The sequence below is a fragment of the Suillus clintonianus genome (genome assembly GCF_016758775.1).
Source record: "Suillus clintonianus strain FC179 chromosome Unknown DEU56scaffold_15, whole genome shotgun sequence".
NCBI classification, from domain to species: Eukaryota; Fungi; Basidiomycota; class Agaricomycetes; order Boletales; family Suillaceae; genus Suillus; species Suillus clintonianus.
The window spans coordinates 13,910-36,722 of NW_024539239.1; the positions used below are offsets into that span (position 1 = coordinate 13,910).

Sequence of the window (22,813 nt, forward strand, 5' to 3'; positions counted from 1 at the left end):
GGACGAGCTGAGCGCGTTATTCGCACTATCGAGGGGAGAATGTATGCAATGCTTAATTATGCACACCTACCACGGAACCTGTGGGGAGAAGCGGCCCTCACAGCAGCATACCTATTCAATCACACAGAGTCTCGCTCGCTGCCTGCCGGCAAAACACCCTACGAGATGCTCCACAAAGTCCAACCAGATCTCTCTCACATCCGTGTCTTTGGCGCACGATGCTTTGCGCGTATTCCAACAGAACTCCAAATGAAGTTAGGGCCGAAATCTCGAGAAGCCTATTTCATGGGCTATGCCCCCGGTGGTCGCACCTGGTGCTGCAGAGATAAGTCAACTGGCACATTCTTTAACTCACGTGATGTGATCTTTGACGAGACATTTTCGGGTCGACCGTTTCCTTCTAACAACAACGATTCAGATGAGGAAGAATCTGCGGTGGCTCCCGCATCTATTCCTTCCTCCATTCCCTCCTCTGTCCCATCTCAAATGCCTGCACCAACACTCATCCCTTCCACCATTGAACCTCGCCGCTCAGAACGAACCTGTCTGCCCACTGAATGTGGTCAACTCTTCAAAGACCAGCTAACAACGGATCGAGAACGTCTGGTGAGACAACGTGAAGTTCGTCAAGTGCGCATTCAAGGGGTGGCTATTGAGGGGGTGAATGCTGCACCTGACTCAATCAAACTCGACCCCGACACCATAGTACCTGATGAAGACGAGGTAGGGTCTCCTCAAATGCTCGCTGCCCTGATCGCCACCGAGTTCGCCGGGCTCTCCATCCGCAGTGATACACGCCGCAGTCCACTCGCACCAGGCTACAACATGGGAATACCACCATCTATGTATGACGAAGCGATGCAAAGGTCCAATCGCAACCTATGGCTGGAAGCTATGCACAAGGAGATTAACCTCATGTCAGAGATGAACGTCTATGAGTTGGTGGACTTACCGCAAGGGAGATGGGCGATAGGTTGTAGATGGGTCTTAGAGTTCAAAGAGGACACGAAGGGTGGATCCGTGCATAAGGCACGACTCGTTGCACAAGGGTTTTCACAGGTGCCAGGTGTGGATTTCGGGAAGACCTTTGCCCCCATAGCAAGACCAACTTCAATTCGCCTTCTCTCAGCATACACGGCAGCTCACGATTGGGAACTCGACAGTTTCGACGCAAAATGCGCCTTCCTTTGGGGAAAACTTCGTGAGGACATCTTCATGTGTCAACCTCCCGGATTCGAACACCTTGGTAAAAATGGAGCACGTCTGGTCTGTCACCTGCTATTGTCGCTTTACGGGCTGAAGCAAGCTGCATTTGACTGGTATGAGTTGTTGAGAGCGGTTCTCATTCACTTAGGGTTCATCCGCTGCGACGCTGACTATGCAGTCTTCATCTACGACCATGTCCAGCAGGGGGTGCGCGTGATCTGCATAATCACGTGGCACATTGACGATGGGCTCGCAGGCAGCAACAACCAAAGGTTTCTCAACTGGATAAAGGGTTGGAATGCGGAAAGGTTTGGGATAGCAGACTTGGGGCCGGTAGTCAAGCATCTGGGAGTCCAATATGTTTGCTCGCGCACCACACAAGAGCTGTGGATGCATCAACAGGAGTACATCACCTACCTACTCACGGAGCACAGTCTCCTCGACTGTAACCCTGTTTCGCTCCCGATGGACCCCGTCTTTCCCTTCGGACGCGACACTGACATGCACCCCTTCATCCAGAACCTCGAATCAGAATACCACAAACTCGTTGGAGAGCTGCTTTATCTTGCCATGTATACCCGTCCCAACATCACCCTCGCCGTCATGAAATTATCCCAGCACAACTCCAACTCTCAACCTCGTCACTATGCTGCGGCAAAATGGGTCCTCCGCTATCTCGCTGGAACTATATCCTATCACGTGCACTATGGAGAAACGAATGCAGACACGACCATCTACAGATTCAGTGACGCCGACTGGGCAATGTGCCCAGAAGACCGTATTTCAATCACTGGATATGTGTGGTATTTTTATGGTGGTCCTATCTCTCACGCAGCAAAGAAACAGACTACCCAGGCATTATCTTCAGTGGAGTCAGAGTACATGGCGTTAACGGGCGTGATTCAAGACGGAATCTGGATCAAGTCCTTCTGCGAGTGTTTGAAAATTCCCCTTACCCTTCCTCTCAAACTCTACGCTGACAACACTGGCGCTATAGCATTGTCGGAAGAGGCTGCTAATCACACCCGGACGAAGCACATTGACCTGCATTACCACTTCATCAGACGCCACATTGAGGCTGGCACTTTCCAACCCATCTGGGTCTCCACTCATCACAACAGCGCCGACATCTTCACTAAAGCTCTCCCGTGTCATACATTTGTCACTCATTGTTCTGGTCTCTCACTCATGGCAGGTTGAGGGTGTGTGTTGGAGGATCACATCAAGAAGCACCATCTGCATTGGGGCAGATTAACATTGTCTTTCGGGTTGGGGACAACCACGCTGTCTTGTTACTTGAGGGTCTTATATATGTAGAAGTGTGTAAAAATGCAGTGACAACACAACTACACTTTCATAAGACAAAAGTTGCCAGCTCCTCAAGTTCACAGTCAACGGATTTTCTACTTCTTAGTTGATAACGTGTTGTTCGTGGGTGGTCAAAGAGTAAACAAGTTACCTCTCCTTTGCTTTGATTTCTGTATCTGAAATGAATAACCCTGATGTTCTGCTGTGAATATAAATCTGTTAGGTATGTTTCACCCTAGTAGGTCATGTTTCAACCTATGAAAGTCTGTTTCAACTTTGTCGTGTTCTCCTGTTACGTGTCTCACTTCCTGTAGAAGCAAGATTGCTGACTAGAATATGTAATACTCAAATAAAACAAATAGATGGTTGTATAGGTTATCCCTGTAAGATAGTACACAACTTGATTGACAAAATACAATGGTTTTCAAAGGTAACTCGTAGACCTTCACTTTCTTCTGGATCTCACACGTTAGAGACAGAAAGCAGGAAAACTCCACACTTCAGATTCTTATGTTCCTCACGGTTGGGAACAAGAATGGAAAGGGAAAAACTTATTTATTTGGTAAGATGGGTGTCCTTAAATACATTTTTGGAAACCCTCCTTACTAAGCATGACTCATCACTGGATTGGTAAGAATATGCTTACAAACCAAGCCTTTTGGTGTGCTGAATCAGCTGCTTACTAAAGTACATGAATAAAATATTACAAAGCATGGGGAAGAATTACAAAGCATGACAAATCAATGACAAAACATGATGAGTCAAGCTGAATCCTTACAAATCAGATTTTTACCAGTCACATGACATGCTTACAAACATATCTGAGTGGCTGAATAAGCTTAAAAAAATGGAAAGAGGCAGAAACAAATAGAAACCTATAAGTACAACTAAACAATATGAAACTTAGCTTATGATAGTGAGAAGTATATTCTTGTACACTCTCCTATTCATCTCCATTTATGTATGTCATGGTATGAAGTGTATACCATGCATGACAGCGCCCCTTCGTTTCGTTTTTCAATCTCTGTCTGTATAGCACTTAAGTATCTCGTCTGCATTGTGTTTACATACCTCAGTTGTTGATCCACAACACTGAGGTATGCGTCTTTGTTCTTCTTGCACCAAGCTCCGTACTTACAATACTTTACATTAGCGTGATTCCAACAGGTACATAGAGCAATAACAGTTGTTGATCCACAACACTGAGTGTGATTCCAACAGTTTCTGCTCACAGCAAAGTGCTGTGAGCTGCGAGATTGGATGATTATTGTGAAATTATTAGTGATGCTGTTGGCTCAACCTCTACAGACCTCAATATCTGTAAGGTAGACACCACACAGTGTACATGTAGTGTGGGACATGACTGTTCTGAAGGACATTGATATTTAGTTTTCCCTTATGTGAAAGGAAGTTAAGGTATGGATAGCAGAGATATATTTGCATTGTTTGACAGACACAGCAAGATAGTAACACATACTTGAATTGCCAAAAACACAAGGTCTCAGTACATGCAACAAAAGCATTACACATTACATAATTTCAGATTTACCCAGAAGCTCTTGCACATGCCACCACTGCCACCAATCATTGAGTGCATGAAGAAATGGTCAAGTGTGTTCTACATACTATTTGAGCAACATGTTGACCAGCTAAATGTCACCTTATGTCATATCTATTACAACATTTATGTTGTGCTTTGGGTGCTTCAAGACAAGCACATTCCTGTTCAGGCTGTCTTCTGAAGCCAGATGGATGTGATATCAGGCCAGGTGAACTCCAAATCATGCACAATTGTTGTTTGTGAGGCTAGAATCAAAATGTTCGGCACATATGTGGGGGACTCAAATACTGACTGTCCCTGGTCAGTCATGTGTGTGGAATAGACTTAGCAACTTTTCTTGTTGACTTGTCACATGATCATGAGACCAGGTGTTCGGGTTGAAGAATCACAGAGTTTTTCTGAATTTAGATAGAAGTGTGAATGCAGTGATATGTGCTTGTGCAAGGCATAGTTGTGCTCAGCGATGATTTTTCATAGTTTGTCTCTTTTTTGACTACAAGTAGTTCATTTCTCATCTGCAGCTTCAACTGACAATTGCAGGTTTCCTTTCTTTTTATGTACTGGCCTGCGAATGTTTAACACTTCTGCAAGTTCTCGATCACCATGGTCTTTTTCCTACTGCGCCCTCTCAACCACACATGGTGATTTCTACAGACCTCATCGTATTCTATCATGCATTGTTTGAGTGTTCATGTGATGCTATTCATGCACTTGCTTCTGCCTTGAAGACACATTATGCCCGCAGAGGCTTTCAGATGACCAACATAGATGTGAGTTTTAACTTTCCAGGCTTTCAGACACTTGCCCATTAGAACATAGGGTCAACTCATTCAAAAACTATTTCACTGTGAACTTAGCCAAGCTGTCTAGTGGTTTGACATCCTGCAGATTGAAGTTGAACAGCAGACTGAAGCGGCACTCCAAATATGTCACAAACAAGTGTATAAGGCCTGTGGACTTTAATCTCGAGAGAAGACTGTCATAACTACTCCCATGCAATCTAGTACAATATTATTTTAAGGCCAGTGCACCTCCATTCTCACACAGCATTGTCCAGCCTGCTTTGGAGGCATCCTTTTCAGCAGACATTGTAGCGAAGGTGGCAATATTCACATTGCGATAGATGGCAATTTCCATCATCAACATTGACAATCTGCAGGTGACTGTCCACGCTTTTACAACCCCACATATTTTCTTCCCAAAGCTTAAGTAGACAATGTTGAGCAACACATCCTCTCACAGCATGAACATGCATAAAATATTTGCATTTCTTTAGTGCCAGACAAAGCCATTAACCAATGCAAGTATGAACACTAGTATGAGGCTGTGGATTGCAAGAAGCAGAAAGCTGTGATGGATCCCATTGATGATATGGACATCATGGCTATTATATGTTATCATGATATCCCGCTCTTCTTCACTAATATTGATTCACCCAGTGAGCAGCAGAAGTATACCATAGCACTTATTGAGCATCTCTTCTCTGTTGCTGCAGGAAGCCATCATCATTACCCTTTATGATGTCAACTGTGTCCTCTCACAATCATTATCTCAAGTAAGTGCTTCTTTAATAGATATATTTTAACCTTATCTATCTATTTAGTATGTCGGATGGGTCATCGCGGCCACTATGTCGGTGAGCCATTTCGTAGAAAAAATTCTAACTGTGCGCGGTCAGTCCATGATAACAATAGATGAGATAGTAGCTATGCTTACCTGTTCGGACAATATTTTGAGGGGAATCTTCAAATCGAGTTGGAGGCAGCAACTTTTGGATGTACTAAGTCGGTACAGATGGTTACAATATTCTCCTTGGTTCAGTGACTTTACATCTTTGATTTGCAACCACAGCTATGCATGCATATGGCCACAAGTGGGCATGTCAGCTTGAGTTTAATCCTCAGATGTGCATCGGTCTTGGCCTCTTAGATGGGGAGGGAACTGAAAGACTATGATCAAGGTTTGTCAAATTGATTGACATTCAAAGGTCATCATCAGGAAGTCAGTACTAGTACTCTGATGATCATTTAATGACTGTAATTCACGGACAGCGCCAGAGATATTGGGGTTGATAGACAGGCAAGCAGGTGCCATCGGTCTTGAGATGTAAGTAGATTTTAGTAACTAAATCAAATAGTGGCTAAAACATAAAGTTAATGGCCAGGGTGCAGTGGTATAAGAAGTTTTAAGTAATTGTGGTATCAAAGCTCAAGACCTTCAGGAACAGTGGGTGGATCAGAAGAAGTCCCAACTGTCCATTCATGCTCATAAGTCCGTGAGTACCACTTGAAGTCTCCACACTAAGATTATCATTTTCTGTTGACGGATGCTTCTGTATAACTGAAGAAAGAGCTTGACATTATCCTTGCTCTGCAGGCTGATTTAGATGCATCAGATAGGGAATTGCAACTCACATGTACTGTGGTAGAGAAAGGCTTGGCTACCAAAGAAACCTTAGATGCTCTAGAGAGCCTTGAGCGCAGTTGTGGTCATTTGATAAACAAGATTAAAGCATTGTATTCCTCACTCAACATTCATGACAGATTTTCAGAACTACAAGGCATTGGTTTGAATTTTGTTCAAACTCTTCTCAATATGCTCATAGTGCATAATCTCAAAATAAACATCCAAAAGCGAGCGATAGGAAGCTTTTTAAATAGGACAAACTTGACCGACACTATAGGTACAACAAATCTGCCAAAGAGCAGAAAGTGTTGGGTCCTGCTACCTAGCTGCTATGTCTGGGTAGACAGTGTCAGACCCTAAAGAGTTTCTGAACTAGGGAGTGCTCAAGCAGAGAGAGAGAGAGAGAGAGTGTGTGTGTGTGTGTGTGTGTGAGGAGGAGAGATGGTGTCACTCCAGGAGGAGGACATGATAGCTTTCCGGCACTATATACGCACACTTATAATGAGAGTATCTACTGCATGATATGACAATCCATACATCTCTACAACTCTCCTGAAAAAGTGTGCAGAATTACATTTGGAGTATGGTACACAATCACAAATGATGGAGCTAGCAACTCAAACAAACAAAACAAATATATTTGTGTAGCACCCAACTGACTGATTGATTGTGTGTTTCCTGAACATTGTGTGGTTGAGGAATGTGTGCAGAACAACACTGGACCAAAGCTCAAGAAGCTCAACCTCGAAACATACAAGTATCATGCCCTTGGGAATTATCCTAACACAATATGGCGCATGGGAACCACCAATAATTTTTCTACATAGTTGGGATGTATATGCTGAGATCAATGCATTGCCATGCAAACCTGATGACAATCTCGAGCGGTTGGTCGCCTCCCTCATGTTTTGGTTTAATGCAACTCATCTAACTAATTTCAGGAATGCTTCAATGTAGCTGTTTGATTTGTTTTTTGGAAACCAGGTGAAATATACTCGAGGAAAGCCAACTGGTGCATTTCACCACATTGTATAGAAGTTAGAATTGCAAGTAGATAGACATGAAAAAGACTTACATATTAACATAGTTGTACCACCAGTCTTCATCACCATCCTACTTGTGACAGACAAATGAGGGTCCCAGAAGTTGATAGGTATAGATTCCAGTGTTGACGCAATGCCTTTGCCCAACTAGGGTCTGGGGTGTTGTGAATTGTTGAAATGATCTGATAATAAGCATCTCAATAGTTGTAAGTTCCATCATCCTCCTTCCACTTGTCAAGCGACCCAATAGCAAAACAGCTCTGTATAATGATATTGAGTAGCACAAGTAAGAATGCTGAAACCCTTTAGAGACGTACCTGAATTACATTATATGCAATATTCTTTGCCTCAACTATTCTCATATTGTGGAGACGTGCATTACATGAACACGTGGGCTTGTGAAAAGATGCTTCATCACCTGATGGATGTAAAAAAACATGAATACTTGAAGATGAATTGACATAACAAATTTAAAACAAATTCGCTCGCTCAATAAGATATCTCTTATCAAAAACCCTATACTACCCTAATGCTAATCATAATTGACACAGCCAAAATACTTGAGGATGTTGTTTTCCTTGAGATCAACAACACCATGCCTTTGTGGAATATCTACTGCTTTGGTATTGATATCAACTCTCCCGGCCATAAGGTATTTTCATCTTTATTGTTAATCTTAGGTGCTTATTTTACATTTATATAGAAAATTGTTGTCCACTTCAAGAATTCTGGGGGTCCTTGACTTCATATAAGCCAAGCCCAGAAGTCTAGTCCAGCAAATCTGACTTCAAAGGTTCTGATGTCAGGGACATCAAAAATGATCAGAGTGAGGAACTTCAACATGATCATTGACTTGGGCATTCCTCATGATAGCCAATGAATGTGAATCTATAGATATTCACATAGCACCCAACAGTCTGATTGATTGTCTGTTTGCTAAGCATTGTGTAGTTGAGGAATGTGCACAGAACTGCACAGAATAATATTAACTCGAGTATGCTACACAATCATAGCCAATGAATGTAAATCATCGACTCAGATAAACAAAATACAGACATTCATGTAGTGTCAAAGCAAGAAAACCTCTCAAGAAGTAAGCTACTCAACTGACTAAATTATTATATATTGTGTTTGACATTGTGTAGTTGAGGATAGGCCAAGCTGAGCAGGCTAGCTTCACAATCAGGTCAAAGTTACATACAAACGACTTGGACAAACTCACTTGACAACTCAATGAAGCATACATACAGTGTTACACAAAGTAAGGCAGTGTGTGTGTCCAATGAGCACATAAGATTTATATCTAATCTGACCTGGGCTGATCAAGGGCTTCACTTTGGGCCCATGCATAGCCATATACTGGGCTATATTATGATACAGAGATATGTTGTTAGTTTTATAGGATTTTTATATGCACTGTGATTGGCTATTTGACCTCTCAGGAGGCTTGTTTAAACTCTTGGTGAATTGTCATACAGGTGTGGAATTTGTCACTCTACATGGAATATACTATAGTGGTTCTTCAGTACAGTACTTCTTGTCCTCCAATTCATCAACACTGCCATCCATAGTCATCAAAAGCTGGCTGAGGCTGGTTACTATCTTTGGAGTTAACTCACTGAAGTTGGTTCTACTGGAATCAGCTCACCTGTCCATTTGTTTATTAACAGCGCCATCTATAATTACTGAAAGCCAGCTGAGGCACGCTATTTCTGGAATAAACTCACTGCTGTTGGCTCTATTCGCAGGTAGGATCTGTGGGATAGATTCTTGACTCACATTTTCCTGCTGCCATGTGGCAATCAGCCTCCAGGAAGGTAGTGGGGTGGCACCCCAACAAACACATGAAGTTTTTGATAATGAGAAGGGCTGGAAAATGGTTCAGGTGATAACACTTGGAGTCAGTAATGACAAGAAAGATGATAAGGGACAGGAGATGATCAGGCAATGACACAGGGAGTTGCTGATGACGAGAAATGGGAGATGGCTCAGGGGATCACACTAGAGAAGTTTCATTCAGCGTGAGACAATGAAGGCTCTTTCAATTGACGGTGTCCACAAGAATGTGATGATTCAGTTCTCAGTGACATGATGAAGGGTGATTAAGTATCTTTAAGAGCATCTACAAGCACATTCTGCTCATGAAAAGTGAGGTTGGATATCTTTGCTCTGTGTGAGCATGTCACATTTCTCACCAGGCATGAGGGTGTTGTTAGGATAGTTGCAGCCATAATTGCCTAGTAGGGATAGGTAAGGTTTTCCAAGAAGAGTTTCTCCCTCACCTGTTGAGTCTGCCTGTGACAATTTCAGTGATTCAACAGAAGCCTTGAGAATGAATCTTACCACACGGAGCAGTCAAACCACCCATAATGTAAGGTAACTCATCTGGTTGTCTCTAACTATCAGGATCATTGGTTCTACGCCTCTCCAGCCACTCTTATAACACTTCCTCCACAGGCAACACATACTACAATGTGATGTGGTCAAGAACATAATCAAAGCTTGACAAAATCCATAGATGACAAGAAGCGGAATAGCTAGTTCAGAGGAGGAGGTAATTAATTGAGGAAATGCACCCTTCAAGTAGCAAGAAGTCAAGCATAGAGGGTTCTGAAAGCTCGTGAAGTTCTATGTGGTAACTTGTATGTAACAGTGACTTCCAAGTTCAAATTCACACCCATGCTGCACCATTTCAATAGTGATCTTCAAGTTTCAACTTCCAGTCATGCAGATCCTACAATTGATACAAGACTTGATTATATATTCATGCAGATGTTTCATACTCCTGCCTCTTTGTCTATGAATGAACAAAGTGTAAGTAAATTGTATAAACCTGTCTAAGGACAGCAAATGTATGCTCTACCCCTAAAGAAATGTGAATCCAAACTAGGCAAAATCATTAGGCAAAATCAAATCAAATCAGATATATACTTTAGAAAGGACAGTGTTAAATATCTTCTGGTCAGGGGTCAAGGCCCTATTAATAGGCTTCCTGAATGGGTGAATACACTATGGCTCTATGGAATAAGCACTATCAGCCCAAATCCAATAGCTATTGCCTAGAAGTATTTGATGACTTTTATAAATGTGAGTGGAGTGGAATCATCTGGAAAAACTGTATGGCTATATAGAGAAGAGTGTATTATACAGAGTGCATAGTGCCATATAGCACTATATGCTCTCTAGCCCCCTGTATGCCCACACCATATGTGCAAAGCACACTGTGTTATAAGTGATGGATGCTCTATCCATGGCTTCACTCAGACACTCTCCGAGTCAGTACCCCCGTTAGCCACATGGCCCACATCGACTGAAAGTGGTGTTCTCAATGATGTTCTCGACAACTTCTTGCTTAACACTGACCCTGCTGGTGATCAGGACCCATTGTTTTATCTGTCTCTCCCTGTAATATGTCTTGACAGCACTGCTCACAAAGATCAGAAAGTGTCAACGTCCTCAGCATTAGCTGCTGAAGCACCCCCATCTGTCTCAGTGCTCCAAGGTTCTGTGGCCAACAGCAATGAAGACCCTCACATCACAGCCAGGTTCTTCTCAATCAGCCCACCATACCCTCGACCCTCATCTCAGTACTCAACTTAACAATATGTGGCTCACTATGTACACCAAACACGAGAATCTCAAGACAGAGCACCAGCATTGCATGGAAATGAAGAGAACTCACGAGCAGCGCCTGAAAGGTCGCTTTATAGTCAACTACTGGGATGAGGTGTGTCACTCAAGTTTATCCTGCTGCTGTTCACTCGGAGTGCTAACAAACTTCAACACAGAGTGATGCTGATCTGATCTCTGTGACGGGATATGAGAAGTCCACAGTCTGCTCTTTGTCTGACCACCACGATCTCCTTCGCACACCCAGCATGAACTTCAGGGATGTCGAATATTATGATACCAAGCTCCGCAGGTGGATACTCAACAACTGGGACCATCCGCTCGAGGTCACCACTGACACCCAAGTATTTATTCGTCAGTGTGGAGTTGTCTGCAAAGACCTCGGCGAATTACTGCGGAACTATCAGGATGGCCCTGCAGGTCCCCCTCATATGCACAAGAAGATGACGAACAAGCGGTGTGCCCTACGTCAAGAGGTGAAGATGCAACAAAACAGCACTCACAGTAAACACTACTACAGTTCAGATGCTAAAGCAATTGGCAGCCCGTCCATCCCTTTTGCATCCTCTACACCACACACACCAACCCCATGTCACTTCTCTATTGTTCAAGCCTCGAGTCTCCCAAGCATCAAAGATGACTCCGAGTCTGAGTCAGAGTCCATGATCACTAGCATATATGAATGTCCCTCCCCACTTCCAATGCATCCCAACCTGAAGAGAAACCATGACACAGTTGATGACAGCATCCAGACACCTCCCCACAAGGTCCTCAAGCTCGACGCGAACTTCACATCAAATCAATCTACGTTGACGACTCCAAATTTACGCACTCCTACTGGCATCATGACATGCACCCCAGGCCAAAGCAAAAACACACCCTCCTCTGGTCGTTGGCCGGCATTTATGTATACTATTGATATGTCAGACGGATTTGCAGTGATGGAAAGCACCACGGAGGCGTTGGAACCGTGCCTCTGACTAAGGCCTACTTGAAGAAGCTGAAGCAGCTGCATATACTGAGGACGGTCACTGGAGCAAACTGGCAGCCTGTGTGCCCCTCAAATAATATTCACGGTTTTCATGTATTATAGCACTCGTACTGTAATATAACTGTCCGGATGTGTCTGAACACATAGTAAAGGCAACTTCGTGTTGCCACCGCTCCTCTTCATCTCGAACTATCACAAACCTACATTCTTGGTATGTTGCCTTCAATGGTTTTTTCATGTAAGTTCATGCTCATTCTTCGATGTGGGGATCATATTGACTATTGAGTACTACCTAGTGTGTCAAGTGTCTCCTGCTGCTCAACTATTGTATTTTTTCCTTAATCTACAGAGCCTCTGTACGTGCGTTTTTGTGTGCCCGCCGTGTGTGTATCATTGACATTGAATGATGCTTTGAAGGCTATTCTCCATCAATGAGTCTCCCAAATCTTTCACAGGCATCCGAGTCGTTGCAGTCCATTCTTGCTGCCCACCAAGCGCAACCAAAACCAGACTTTTTGTATACATGCAACAACTGCCATGAGGAGGTTCTGTGGAAGAGATGTAAATCAAATGATAATGGTAATGAGGGCTGCTGGATGGCAGTGGTAAGCCTTTGGTTAGTTGTTCGTAGACATGCAGTTGACTCCTTCATTGGCTATAGTGTAGAAAATTCTCTGGCAAACAGGCGTGCACGTTTTTCCGATGGTCATCGGGATTGAAAAGCGCCTCTGGTTCACCTACGCTAGGGGCCTCGCCTGTATTGCAGCCTGTACATTTGAGCAACACCACCCTGCTGCTTATATGCACTGCTCTGGCATGCAAAAGGAAGGCACACTCCCTTTGTGACAACAAGATGTGTCGTAGACACTGCCGCCTTCTTGGTGGTTGCCGTGCCAAAGGCCATGACCCTGCTGTGTGCCCAGACCCAAGTCCCACATCTGATGTGTCCCGCTCACCATCACCATTGATCGCCATATGAAATTCACCACCTGCTGTCCCTGGACCCTCACAACCCAAACAAAGAAAGACATCCCATTTACCTTCACCTTCACAGCCTATACTTTGGAATTCTCATTCGCCATCTCCCCATATTGACTTGAAGGGCAAAGGCCGAGCATTTTGTTCACCCTCTATTTTGCCAAGGAAGGCATCCGTACCAGCCACAATCCAGGAGAACCACCCGAGAGATCATGACTTGGAGGTTGCTGAACGAGCAAAGAATAATGTTATTGTATATGCATGGAGCGAGGCAAGGCTGCACATGCACAACACTATCACAATGTCACTGACACTGATTCAGGATGGCACAGAGCCAACTATCTATGAGTTCCAGCAGGGATTCAAGTTCCCGAACTTCTTCTTTAGCCACAATGTCCTTCAGAAGCTCAATATGCTATATGACGCCACTCCAGCCCCTTTGTGTGTTCAGCGATACAACCACCTACTTGAAATGTGGACCATGTTTGATTTGGGCCACATGGTAATATTACAACCTCATAATGGAGGTATTCTTCTTGTCAAGCAGGCTTGCGTCAAGGACTGCATAGGCTTCCACGACCATCTCCACAAGCTCACTCAGATTCCTCTGCTTGCCACTACAAACCTATCTCGCCCTCCTAGCTCTGTCCTTCTTTTACCTCGTGCCACTACAAACCTATCTCGCCCTAGCTCTGTCCTTTCTCTCACAGAGAGTGATGACGACAATCGTCCAGCCTGTCCCATAAAGTGCTGTCACTCCTCTATACTATCTTTGACTGACGACTCAGATGATGACGGTGATAACTCTTGGTGTTCTTCATCTCTGCCATCAGCCTTGGGTCCTATCATCGCGAAGGAAAGCTCAGGAAGTGTCCTGTCGCATGGAAGGTCAAAGAGCAGCGCTATTGAGGTAGAGAAGGTGTCCGTTTGGCCAGCTGACTTCTATGTGGTTGGTATCGCAGATGGGTTCAATGCATGCAAGAGGGCAGCAGAATCACAATGCAGCATTGCAGCCGCTTTTGTCAGACACTTTGGTGTGCCATTCAGGGCATCCACATATTATGACAACCGCAGGCTGTGGGAACTTGGCACCAATTGAGTGCTTCGTGCTCAGTTCATCTCATATGGACGAGTGGATGAAGGGCGGTGGGCAGCCTTTGTGGAGAAGGCTGAGCATTTGAAGTGAGTCTTTCCGTGCACATCAGCATCTGTACTACTAGCCTCTGTACCCATACTATTAGCCCAATATTAGATTTTTTGTACCATCCATCACTGCATGAAACTGCAAGATCTAGGCTTTAGTAGTAGAATCATTATATTAGTGCTTACCTTAACGTCACGTGCACCGCACGGTGTGGGAGAAATCATAGAAGTCCGCTATAGTGATAGCGTACCGATCCTGCTGGGTGCGAGAATAGTAGTCGACCCAAGGGGATAGCTCTGAGAGCAGTTCCTCAAGTATGAGCGAGGGGAACAGTGAAGAAGGAAGGAGTGCGCTGAAGACAGAACGGCTGTGTACACGAGGAGATGTGGAGATGCAAGAATGTGTGGAGATGCGAGGTATGCGGAGATGCGAGGTATGCGGATGCGGAGAAACAAGTGAATGTCTAGAGGGTACCAGGTATGCGAACGGGTAGGGTACCAGGTATGCAAAACGGGTAGGGTACCGGGTATCGGAACAGGTAATCGGGTAGAGCGAACTAGGTACCAGGTATATGCGAAGACGTGCAGAAACCGCCTTGCAAAGGAACTCAACTAGGACTAGCAATAGTCAACTGTCAATGGCGATGCGAGCGTTCGCGCGGGATGAGAAGGCAAACAAGTGATTGCTCAAGCAAGGAATGACAAGGTAAGACTAAGCTAGTGACTCCGCAACACACAACCAGGGAGAAGGAATGTAGGAAAGTGCTGGATACGAGTCCGCAACGTAGTATATAACAGAGTCCGTAAGAAACCGGAACTGTATAAGCGAACGCATATGTACGCAAAGTCGGAGGGAGATAATATGTAAGTAGCACTATGCGACCTCGTGCATGGGAACTGATATGTACATAACTGGCCATGCGAACGGTTAGGAATGACTAACTAAGGATGAGAACGCACCAGTGAGGACGGACGGATGCAGACAGGACATGGACGGATAGTACGATGCGATGTGATGTGATGTGATGCGATGAGTGCGCGGATTCCGCAACCTCGTGTGATGGTCCGCAACGGCCTGTGGAAGGTATGCGTGACTTCGTCCAGTAAGGGGAAATGGTGCCGTACGGGGCTGCAGCCAGATCGTCTCCTACAATGGTATTGGACTTTTTGCTTCTGTTTGAATTTCGACAGATCCTCTGAAGGTAAGGTGTCGTCATGGATTCGGTTTGTGCATGGGGATGGCCAGGGTGTCCAGAGTTGCTCTGAACCCTGTGCCACCCAGCAATTCAGTCATGGCACCTTATATTCTGTCTTCTACCACTACCACTACTCCTACCTCTTGTCTCTACTAAAGCCCTGCTGCCATTGCTGCTCATTTTTCACGTCAATTGAGTTGTTGTATACTATCTTACAGGGATCGCCTATACAATCATCTATTTGTTTTATCTGAGTTTTACGTATTCTAGTCAACAATCTTGCTTTTACAGGAAGTGAGACACAATCCACAAGCCAGCCAAACACTAGGGTTATCCTGTTCAGATACAGAAACCAAGCAAAGGAGAGGTAACTTGTTTACTCTTTGACCACCCACAAACAACATATTATCAACCAAGAAGTAGAAAATCTGTTGACCGTGAACTTGAGGAGCTGGCAAATTTTGTCTTATGAAAGTGTAGTTGTGTTGTCACTGCATTTTACACACTTCCATACTATACAACCCTCAAGTAAGAAGACAGTGTGAGTAAGCAATGTGGTGCAGCAACTTTCTTCTTGACCACATCAACTTCCGAACTTCATAGACGATCACCAGCCATAGCTCTCTCATTTTCTGCTCACCCACCCACCGCTCCCTTCTCTCAGGTTCTTGGTCAGACAAATCATAAGCAATTTAGAATCAACACACAAGAACAACCAACACGAACCAAACCGCTGTAGGAGGCGATCTGGCTGCAGCCCCGTACGGCACCATTTACCCTTACTGGACGAAGTCATGCATACCTTCCACAGGCCGTTGTGGTCCATCACACGAGGTTGCGGAATCCGTGCATCACATCACATCGCATCGCATCGCAACGCACTATCCATCCATGTCCTGTCTGCATCCGTCCGTCCTCACTGGCCAGTTACATATCAGTTCCCATGCACGAGGTCGCATAGTGCTACTTACATATTATCTCCCTCCGACTTTGCGTACATATGCGTTCGCTTATACAGTTCCGGTTTCTTACGGACTCTGTTATATACTACGTTGCGGACTCGTATCCAGCACTTTCCTACATTCCTTCTCCCTGGTTGTGTGTTGCGGAGTCACTAGCTTAGTCTTACCTTGTCATTCCTTGCTTGAGCAATCACTTGTTTGCCTTCTCATCCCGCGCGAACGCTCGCATCGCCATTGACAGTTGACTATTGCTAGTCCTAGTTGAGTTCCTTTGCAAGGCGGTTTCTGCACGTCTTCGCATATACCTGGTACCTAGTTCGCTCTACCCGATTACCTGTTCCGACACCTGGTACCCTACCCGTTTTGCATACCTGGTACCCTGCCCATTCGCATACCTGGTACCCTCTAGACATTCACTTGTTTCTCCGCATCCGCATACCTCGCATCTCCACATACCTTGCATCTCCGCGCATTCTCGCATCTCCGCATCTCCTTGCATACACAGCTGTTCTGTCTTCAGCGCATCACTTCCTTCTTCACTGTTCCCCTCGCTCATACTCGAGGAACTGCTCTCAGAGCTATCCCCTTGGGTCGACTACTATTCTCGCACCCAGCAGGATCGGTACGCTATCACTATAGCGGACTTCTACGATTTCTCCCACACCGCTCTCATCCAACTTTATCTGACACACTACGCCCATTTACCTGAACTCACTTTAGTTGACCTGTTTGGGCCCACCCACCCTTCACAGCTCACCTTTTATCCCAGGTTTGGTGTACCGAACATTCCGACGCTAGCCTCACAATCCTCCATTATACGTGATTCGGAGCTCACCTGGTCAGGTATACACATCTGTCATCATCTGTCCCCTTCTGTCGACATCTGTCCTTCCGGACACCTAATGGATCCATGACCTGTAGCGGATATCGTCACTTTCCCCTGATCCCTGTCCATCCATGTCCATCCATGTTCATCCATCCCCATTGGTGCGTTATGTGTCCCTTCTTGTCACTCTGATCATCCACAGTCTGTATTACATGTATGTTCCCATGCACAAGGCCACTTGCTACCATTTACATATTACCACGCTATGGACTCGCCTGTACTTACCGCTGCCACTTAGAGGATTCCGAGTTCTTACAGATCACGATAAATAGTCACGCTGACATCTGCCAATAATCACTTCCTTCTACTCCCTTGGATTTAGTGTCTAAGTCCGTGTGATCAAGTCCCCTTAGTTTTCCGTATTTCAATGGATCTTAGTACAGACACTTGCACTTCTGTTTCTCCGTACTCAGTCAACTATCTTCCATTCCACGGATCACTTCTGGTAGCTCATTACATCGAGACCTTGAAACCTTGAAACCTTGAAACCTTGACACCTTGACACCTCGATACCTTGCCAAGTCACAGTCGCACCACTAGACATCTGTCCCATTAGGTCCGCTTCCGTCCAAACATCCGTTTTCACACTGGACTTTCTTTTCCGTCTTCGCATCAGCCTCATAGATCCTAAGCCCGTAGGGTTGATTCCTTCGCACTTATAACACGAAGACTTTCCTTCAGTAGCAATCCCCTTGGGATGAGCACTTTAACTGGCACTCATCCAGATCGGTAGTCTATCTGAAGATCAGAGGCGAGCGGATCGGGTGAGGGGGCGCTAGTAGATAGAAAACTCTAACTTCAGTCTGGTATTGGGACTCTAGGTCCATAGTACTGTACCTAGTAGATAGAAAACTCTACTAGTAAATGTTAGGGCGCAATCATAAGTAAATGTAATCAAGTACTCACACTTCAGTCTGGTATTGGGACTGAAGTGCTCGTGTGGTAAGTACGAAGTCTATAAGCTAAAAACGTTGCTATACTAATATGAGCGTTGCGGGGGATCGGGGTGAGACATTGCACACTAGCTCGACGTCACCTGTCCGTTCCTCAATCGGTCGCGCTCGTACTACGTGGTGTCATCCGACGTCTCCGTTGCCACGGGATCCAACAGTCTACACCAACAGGCTACACGGAATCACTTTCGCTCATCGGGCTGGTGTTTCTGACTGGAAAGCTCTCAGAGCTTTCGCCCAAACATCATTCTCTACCAACATCATTAGTTTTCATTAGCAAAACCGCACAGTATCCAAGTCACAGTATAACTATCCCTCTTCTTTCTCTAATCACATAAGTTCTCGATATGCATAGACATGCCATGATCATACTAAATGTAGGAGTTACACATTTTTCAAGGTAAGTATAAGAGTTGATCATAAAATTTATGTTTCAGTGGTGCAAGTTCTACATGCTTCAAGTGTTAACAAGAGTAAGAATTGACATGATATTTCCACAGTATTTGTACATAGCAGTAGCAGTAGAATAACGGTGAGCAATTCGCAAGCATGGGTAGCAGTAATATCAATGTAGTGCCCTTTTTTAACCAAAGAAAGCAAGAATATCTCTCGTCGAAGGTCTATTCTCTGGGGCTGACCAGCACTTCTGGACCAACAACCACAGTCGGTCATCCAGACCCCTTGCGCTGGCTGCAGGATCTTTAGGACGTGGGGGCATCTCCCCCCGAGAAAGTTTGATGATGACGTGCGTCGTGTGACGGATGTGATGCCACGGTATTTCATGGGTCATGATCTAGAAGATGCTATGAGAAATGCCAACTGCTTTCAAGTGAACTTTCGGCTTACCTCGAGTATAGTCATGCCATATGCGAAAATGTCAGAATGGGTGGTAAGCATGCCAGCGTCACGGCAGAGTTCTGGCGCAAGCCATCGCTGAGAGTTCGAAACTCTGAACAAAACGCGTCAGTTCGTCGAAAGAAATGGTATTGTGGTTCTCAGTACCCAGCAGACATCGTGAAACTCACGCCCGTGACATCTTCCAAGACCTGATTTCGCATATCAGCGATGTGTAGATCAATTGATGGAATGTGATTTTACCTTGGCGAACCCAAAATCAGCCAGCAGGGGGTTCCCGTTGACGTCGACAACGATGTTGGACTAGATGCGCGATCACGTCAGGCCCTCAAAGTGAAAATCAAAGCTACGAACTGCTTTGAGGTCGCCGTGCACGATCGCGGGTGACATACTATGCAGGACATTCAAGCCCTCGCAAATACCTTTGATCTGCAACGATTCAACACGACACCAAACATTCCTCAGAAAACATACCAAAGAATAATGATCTACGGTGGGGTACTTTTTGATATACTCGTCCACTGTGCCATTGACCATCCATGGACTTACAACATACCTGATCAAATGATATGGTAAGAGGAGTGGACAACCACTTGGGGAAGGGCTCACGGGAAAGGTCCATCGGTTTGACAGAAACCGTAGAAAGGAAGGATATGCTCTCCATGGTCGGCTTCCCACACGCGTATCCAGATATCCACTTCTCTCCTGAACCTCTAGAAGGTTATGTGAGGATGTAATTTCGAGCAGATGGGAGTGAAGACGTACCCGCAGCGACTGATGGTCACAATTAACAGCCCGTAAGATTTTGATGGACACCTTTTCTTCGTTCAAATAGTAGCCTTCCCATATATCTGCTGTTCCCGTTCCCTTGACGGCATATTGCCCGATGCGCTTCACTTCACCGCGTCTAAGGTGCATGTTCGGTAATAGTGAATGCGATGAATGTTGTATGTGATACAGGTTGCTTTCCATACCACGATCTGTCGTTGGAACGAGGCCCGGAAGATTCTGCAGAACGATGAGTTCATCAAGACTAGTCTAGCAGGGAGTTGAATAGACCTTTTGCATCAATTTCATGATCTCACGCAGTTCTGCCGTATGCTGCATCTGTGCCACACGCATGAGCTCCTGCTGGTTCTTGATGTCACCCAGATACTGGACCATGTCGTCCTTGTCTCGTGCACGACTCAAGTCGAAGTTGATCTGCCATGCATGGATTGACAAGTGAGATGTGACCTTGAAGCGGGGTTAGGACGATTTTTCCAGAGCACGCTTCATTACCTGTAGTTTGAGCAAGCAATCGGAAATATCGGCGTGACATTGCTGAATGGTGCCAGCCAGCTCGTCTTGTCTGACGAACAGCTTGACCCTGGACATGGAGCACCACGGCGCCATTTTGTCCAGAATATTTTGAAGGCCGCTGATGGGCAGATCAGTTGATTGATTGACGATGGAACTAGACCACTAACCCTTGGGCGCTGGAGCACAGCCTAGCCTGTTGATCCGGGGGCAAGTTCTGCCCCTCGTTATTGATGATGGACATGAAATTTAGGCATCGATCTTGGAGTAGAGTGATGCCATTTCTGTAGTGCGTTCGTTGTTAAGTACTCGAATCTGTAAACCATCGAGGATATAGTACATACTTATTTGCTTCCGCTGTTGCGAACATGTTGATTAATGTGACCAATACGCCCGTAGCGGCTCCGAGCCATGGCACTGGAGCAAATTGAGCAGCTGTCTGTGCTGCACCCATCAATGCCTGAGCTGCTAGATTGGCCATGTCTAACTATATGGCAGCTATAGCTGAGGATGGAAGAGTGCCAGTTAATAAAGACGGAAATCGATGAGGGGCAACCTACAGAACCGCGAGTTTATATCTGCTGTGCGCACTGCATAACTCGTGTGTGGGATTAGACGCTCTAATTATGATGGCATATGAAGTTTGCGGAAAGATCCTCCGCCTACACATATCAAAACATCCAATCGCATGAATGTTGGTGCGGTCCTCCCTTGGCTCCCAGGTACCAACGCCTACCCTCGCCCACCCCGTGCCGCAATCAAGGTGCATTGTGCAATGGAAAGGAAGTTCCTGCGTCACGTGCCTGTAGTCACGTATTTTCATTGTACCATGGATATTAATGTTGTCATGCAATTGTCATGCACAGGAACTGTCATCACCATGGCTCGAATGTTCCCCACTTCTGGCCCATGTCTACCGCCTTATAAATCTCTCATAATACAAGGAGATTACCACCCTTCAGCTCCGATTCACATGTGTCTGTCTGTTCCAATGGGTGCCAAGGCGTTACTTCTTTCTTCTTCTCGCCAGGCTCTCATACGCAGCCTTCGAGAATACAACGACGAATGGCTGCTTACAGATTCTGGAACAGGGAATACTTGTCACAGTAGTTCCAAAGTTGACATCTTGTTGGTCCCCGTTTTTGTGTATGGATTGGGGTAAAGTGATCAATTTACCCATCTCTCAGCTACCCTCCAACCCCAAATCACTTGGTCGTGTTATTATCCGCATTTAGAACACATGACGCCTCTGAACCTGTTCCTCTCGATGCCAAAGCAACTCTAGACTGCGTCCCATCATTGCTTGTTTTGCACGAACTATCCGCGTACTTCTTGCCCATGAACGAAAACAAACCGTATGTACCGTTCACTCCTCATGCTGTGTGCAACACGTTTTTAGGAAATTCGGTCCTTGCCAAGGCACACTATCGCATCGTATCTCCAGCTTGTTAGCCACGCTGTTGCTTTGGCGAATTTCCTCTCTATAGAACCACAGTGCGTTGGATGCAGTTCAGTATTGTATCGATGGATCGAGCGTTTAATGACATTTAGAACGCCTATGCGCTTCGCTCTATTTGATTCTCAACTTGACAATCTGAAGCTCCCCGTCCTACGAGCTCCAATTATCCCCGTGTTTGACGGAGAAGAGAACGGTGATGAAACATCTAGATCTGAATCAGTCGATTTGTTGGCGCACAAGTATTTTGAATGGGTCGGCACGTTTAACAAATGTTTTATTCCTCATTTGCTTTTTTGGGTTTGCCTCGCTGATTCCTTCCATCAGCCAACCCAGAAACTGATTTTCCATCTGATGGAAGTGGGGTACGCCGCTGCACCCTCACGCTGCACAAGCAAGGCAGTGACATTCGGACGGATATCATGTGGCGGTGGTCAGAAGTTCTAGAACGGACCCACAGCCGCTATGACGAACCCACAACCACATTTTTCTGGTCATGACGTTGGGGTCCAATCCCACGTCTGGCTTTGCCTGGGATCTTTGAACACAGGATCCTTGATCACTGAGTGCCGAGGAGTTGACTCCGGCCCATGTTCCCCGCGTATTGCTGTGGTGCACTATCCTTGTTGTATCACCCTAAGTAGGTACTTTGTCTCTTGTGATATGTCTATTGCGTCCACCACGTCATGCGCGTTTGGTCTGTGCCATCTGAACAATTCGCGTCATGCTGTGTTGCCGTACATGATGGTACATCGGTACGTGTCCTCCTATTTCCTTGCGCGCATCACTATGGCGACCTCCGCTTTTTTCTCATCATGGGCATTGTTGGTGTTCAAAACGTCAGCAAATATCAGATTGATGAAAGGAATATGATGGATTCATCGCCAAGTGCTCCAGTCTTCGTGTCAATGTATTCTCATTTGACGCAAACACAGCTTCT

The 22,813-nt window shown here is 45.4% G+C and overlaps 6 protein-coding genes across 6 annotated transcripts; 4 read left to right on the forward strand and 2 right to left on the reverse strand.

Moving 5' to 3' along the window:
* Nucleotides 1–4,656: 4,656 nt before the first annotated feature.
* On the forward strand, nucleotides 4,657–4,887 carry DEU56DRAFT_731391 (uncharacterized protein; the record flags this gene model as incomplete). Its single annotated transcript, XM_041348211.1, has 1 exon — nucleotides 4,657–4,887. A coding segment is annotated over one exon (231 nt), but the record flags the coding sequence as incomplete, so codon positions are not given.
* A 587-nt stretch (nucleotides 4,888–5,474) lies between these two features.
* On the forward strand, nucleotides 5,475–6,647 carry DEU56DRAFT_753532 (uncharacterized protein; the record flags this gene model as incomplete). The annotated part of the gene is made up of 9 exons (XM_041349725.1): nucleotides 5,475–5,513; nucleotides 5,571–5,630; nucleotides 5,679–5,711; nucleotides 5,927–5,956; nucleotides 6,005–6,035; nucleotides 6,127–6,181; nucleotides 6,266–6,350; nucleotides 6,422–6,563; nucleotides 6,619–6,647. 9 exons carry the CDS (start codon nucleotides 5,475–5,477, stop codon nucleotides 6,645–6,647), a joined length of 504 nt encoding a protein of 167 aa, XP_041211456.1.
* Nucleotides 6,648–11,140: 4,493 nt separating this feature from the next.
* On the forward strand, nucleotides 11,141–14,222 carry DEU56DRAFT_753533 (uncharacterized protein; the record flags this gene model as incomplete). Its single annotated transcript, XM_041349726.1, has 8 exons — nucleotides 11,141–11,251; nucleotides 11,313–12,061; nucleotides 12,094–12,230; nucleotides 12,298–12,356; nucleotides 12,495–12,501; nucleotides 12,563–12,750; nucleotides 12,807–13,058; nucleotides 13,200–14,222. 8 exons carry the CDS (start codon nucleotides 11,141–11,143, stop codon nucleotides 14,220–14,222), a joined length of 2,526 nt encoding a protein of 841 aa, XP_041211457.1.
* Nucleotides 14,223–14,459: 237 nt separating this feature from the next.
* Nucleotides 14,460–16,462, reverse strand: DEU56DRAFT_930588 (uncharacterized protein; the record flags this gene model as incomplete). Its single annotated transcript, XM_041358698.1, has 8 exons — nucleotides 14,460–14,878; nucleotides 15,004–15,083; nucleotides 15,227–15,535; nucleotides 15,603–15,687; nucleotides 16,103–16,129; nucleotides 16,189–16,264; nucleotides 16,345–16,381; nucleotides 16,434–16,462. 8 exons carry the CDS (start codon nucleotides 16,460–16,462, stop codon nucleotides 14,460–14,462), a joined length of 1,062 nt encoding a protein of 353 aa, XP_041211458.1.
* Nucleotides 16,463–18,643: 2,181 nt separating this feature from the next.
* DEU56DRAFT_785516 (kinase-like domain-containing protein) lies at nucleotides 18,644–21,192 on the reverse strand. Its single transcript, XM_041352282.1, has 12 exons — nucleotides 20,762–21,192; nucleotides 20,588–20,701; nucleotides 20,400–20,538; nucleotides 20,178–20,354; nucleotides 19,884–20,126; nucleotides 19,728–19,831; nucleotides 19,593–19,674; nucleotides 19,473–19,547; nucleotides 19,362–19,421; nucleotides 19,266–19,309; nucleotides 19,110–19,212; nucleotides 18,644–19,056 (listed from the first exon to the last, which is right to left on the reverse strand). Exons 1-12 carry the CDS (start codon nucleotides 20,896–20,898, stop codon nucleotides 18,847–18,849), a joined length of 1,488 nt encoding a protein of 495 aa, XP_041211459.1. The 5' UTR covers nucleotides 20,899–21,192; the 3' UTR covers nucleotides 18,644–18,846.
* An 82-nt stretch (nucleotides 21,193–21,274) lies between these two features.
* DEU56DRAFT_785527 (uncharacterized protein) lies at nucleotides 21,275–22,692 on the forward strand. Its single transcript, XM_041352283.1, has 5 exons — nucleotides 21,275–21,545; nucleotides 21,605–21,772; nucleotides 21,837–21,911; nucleotides 21,969–22,147; nucleotides 22,201–22,692. Exons 1-5 carry the CDS (start codon nucleotides 21,298–21,300, stop codon nucleotides 22,371–22,373), a joined length of 843 nt encoding a protein of 280 aa, XP_041211460.1. The 5' UTR covers nucleotides 21,275–21,297; the 3' UTR covers nucleotides 22,374–22,692.
* The last annotated feature ends 121 nt before the right edge of the window (nucleotides 22,693–22,813 follow it).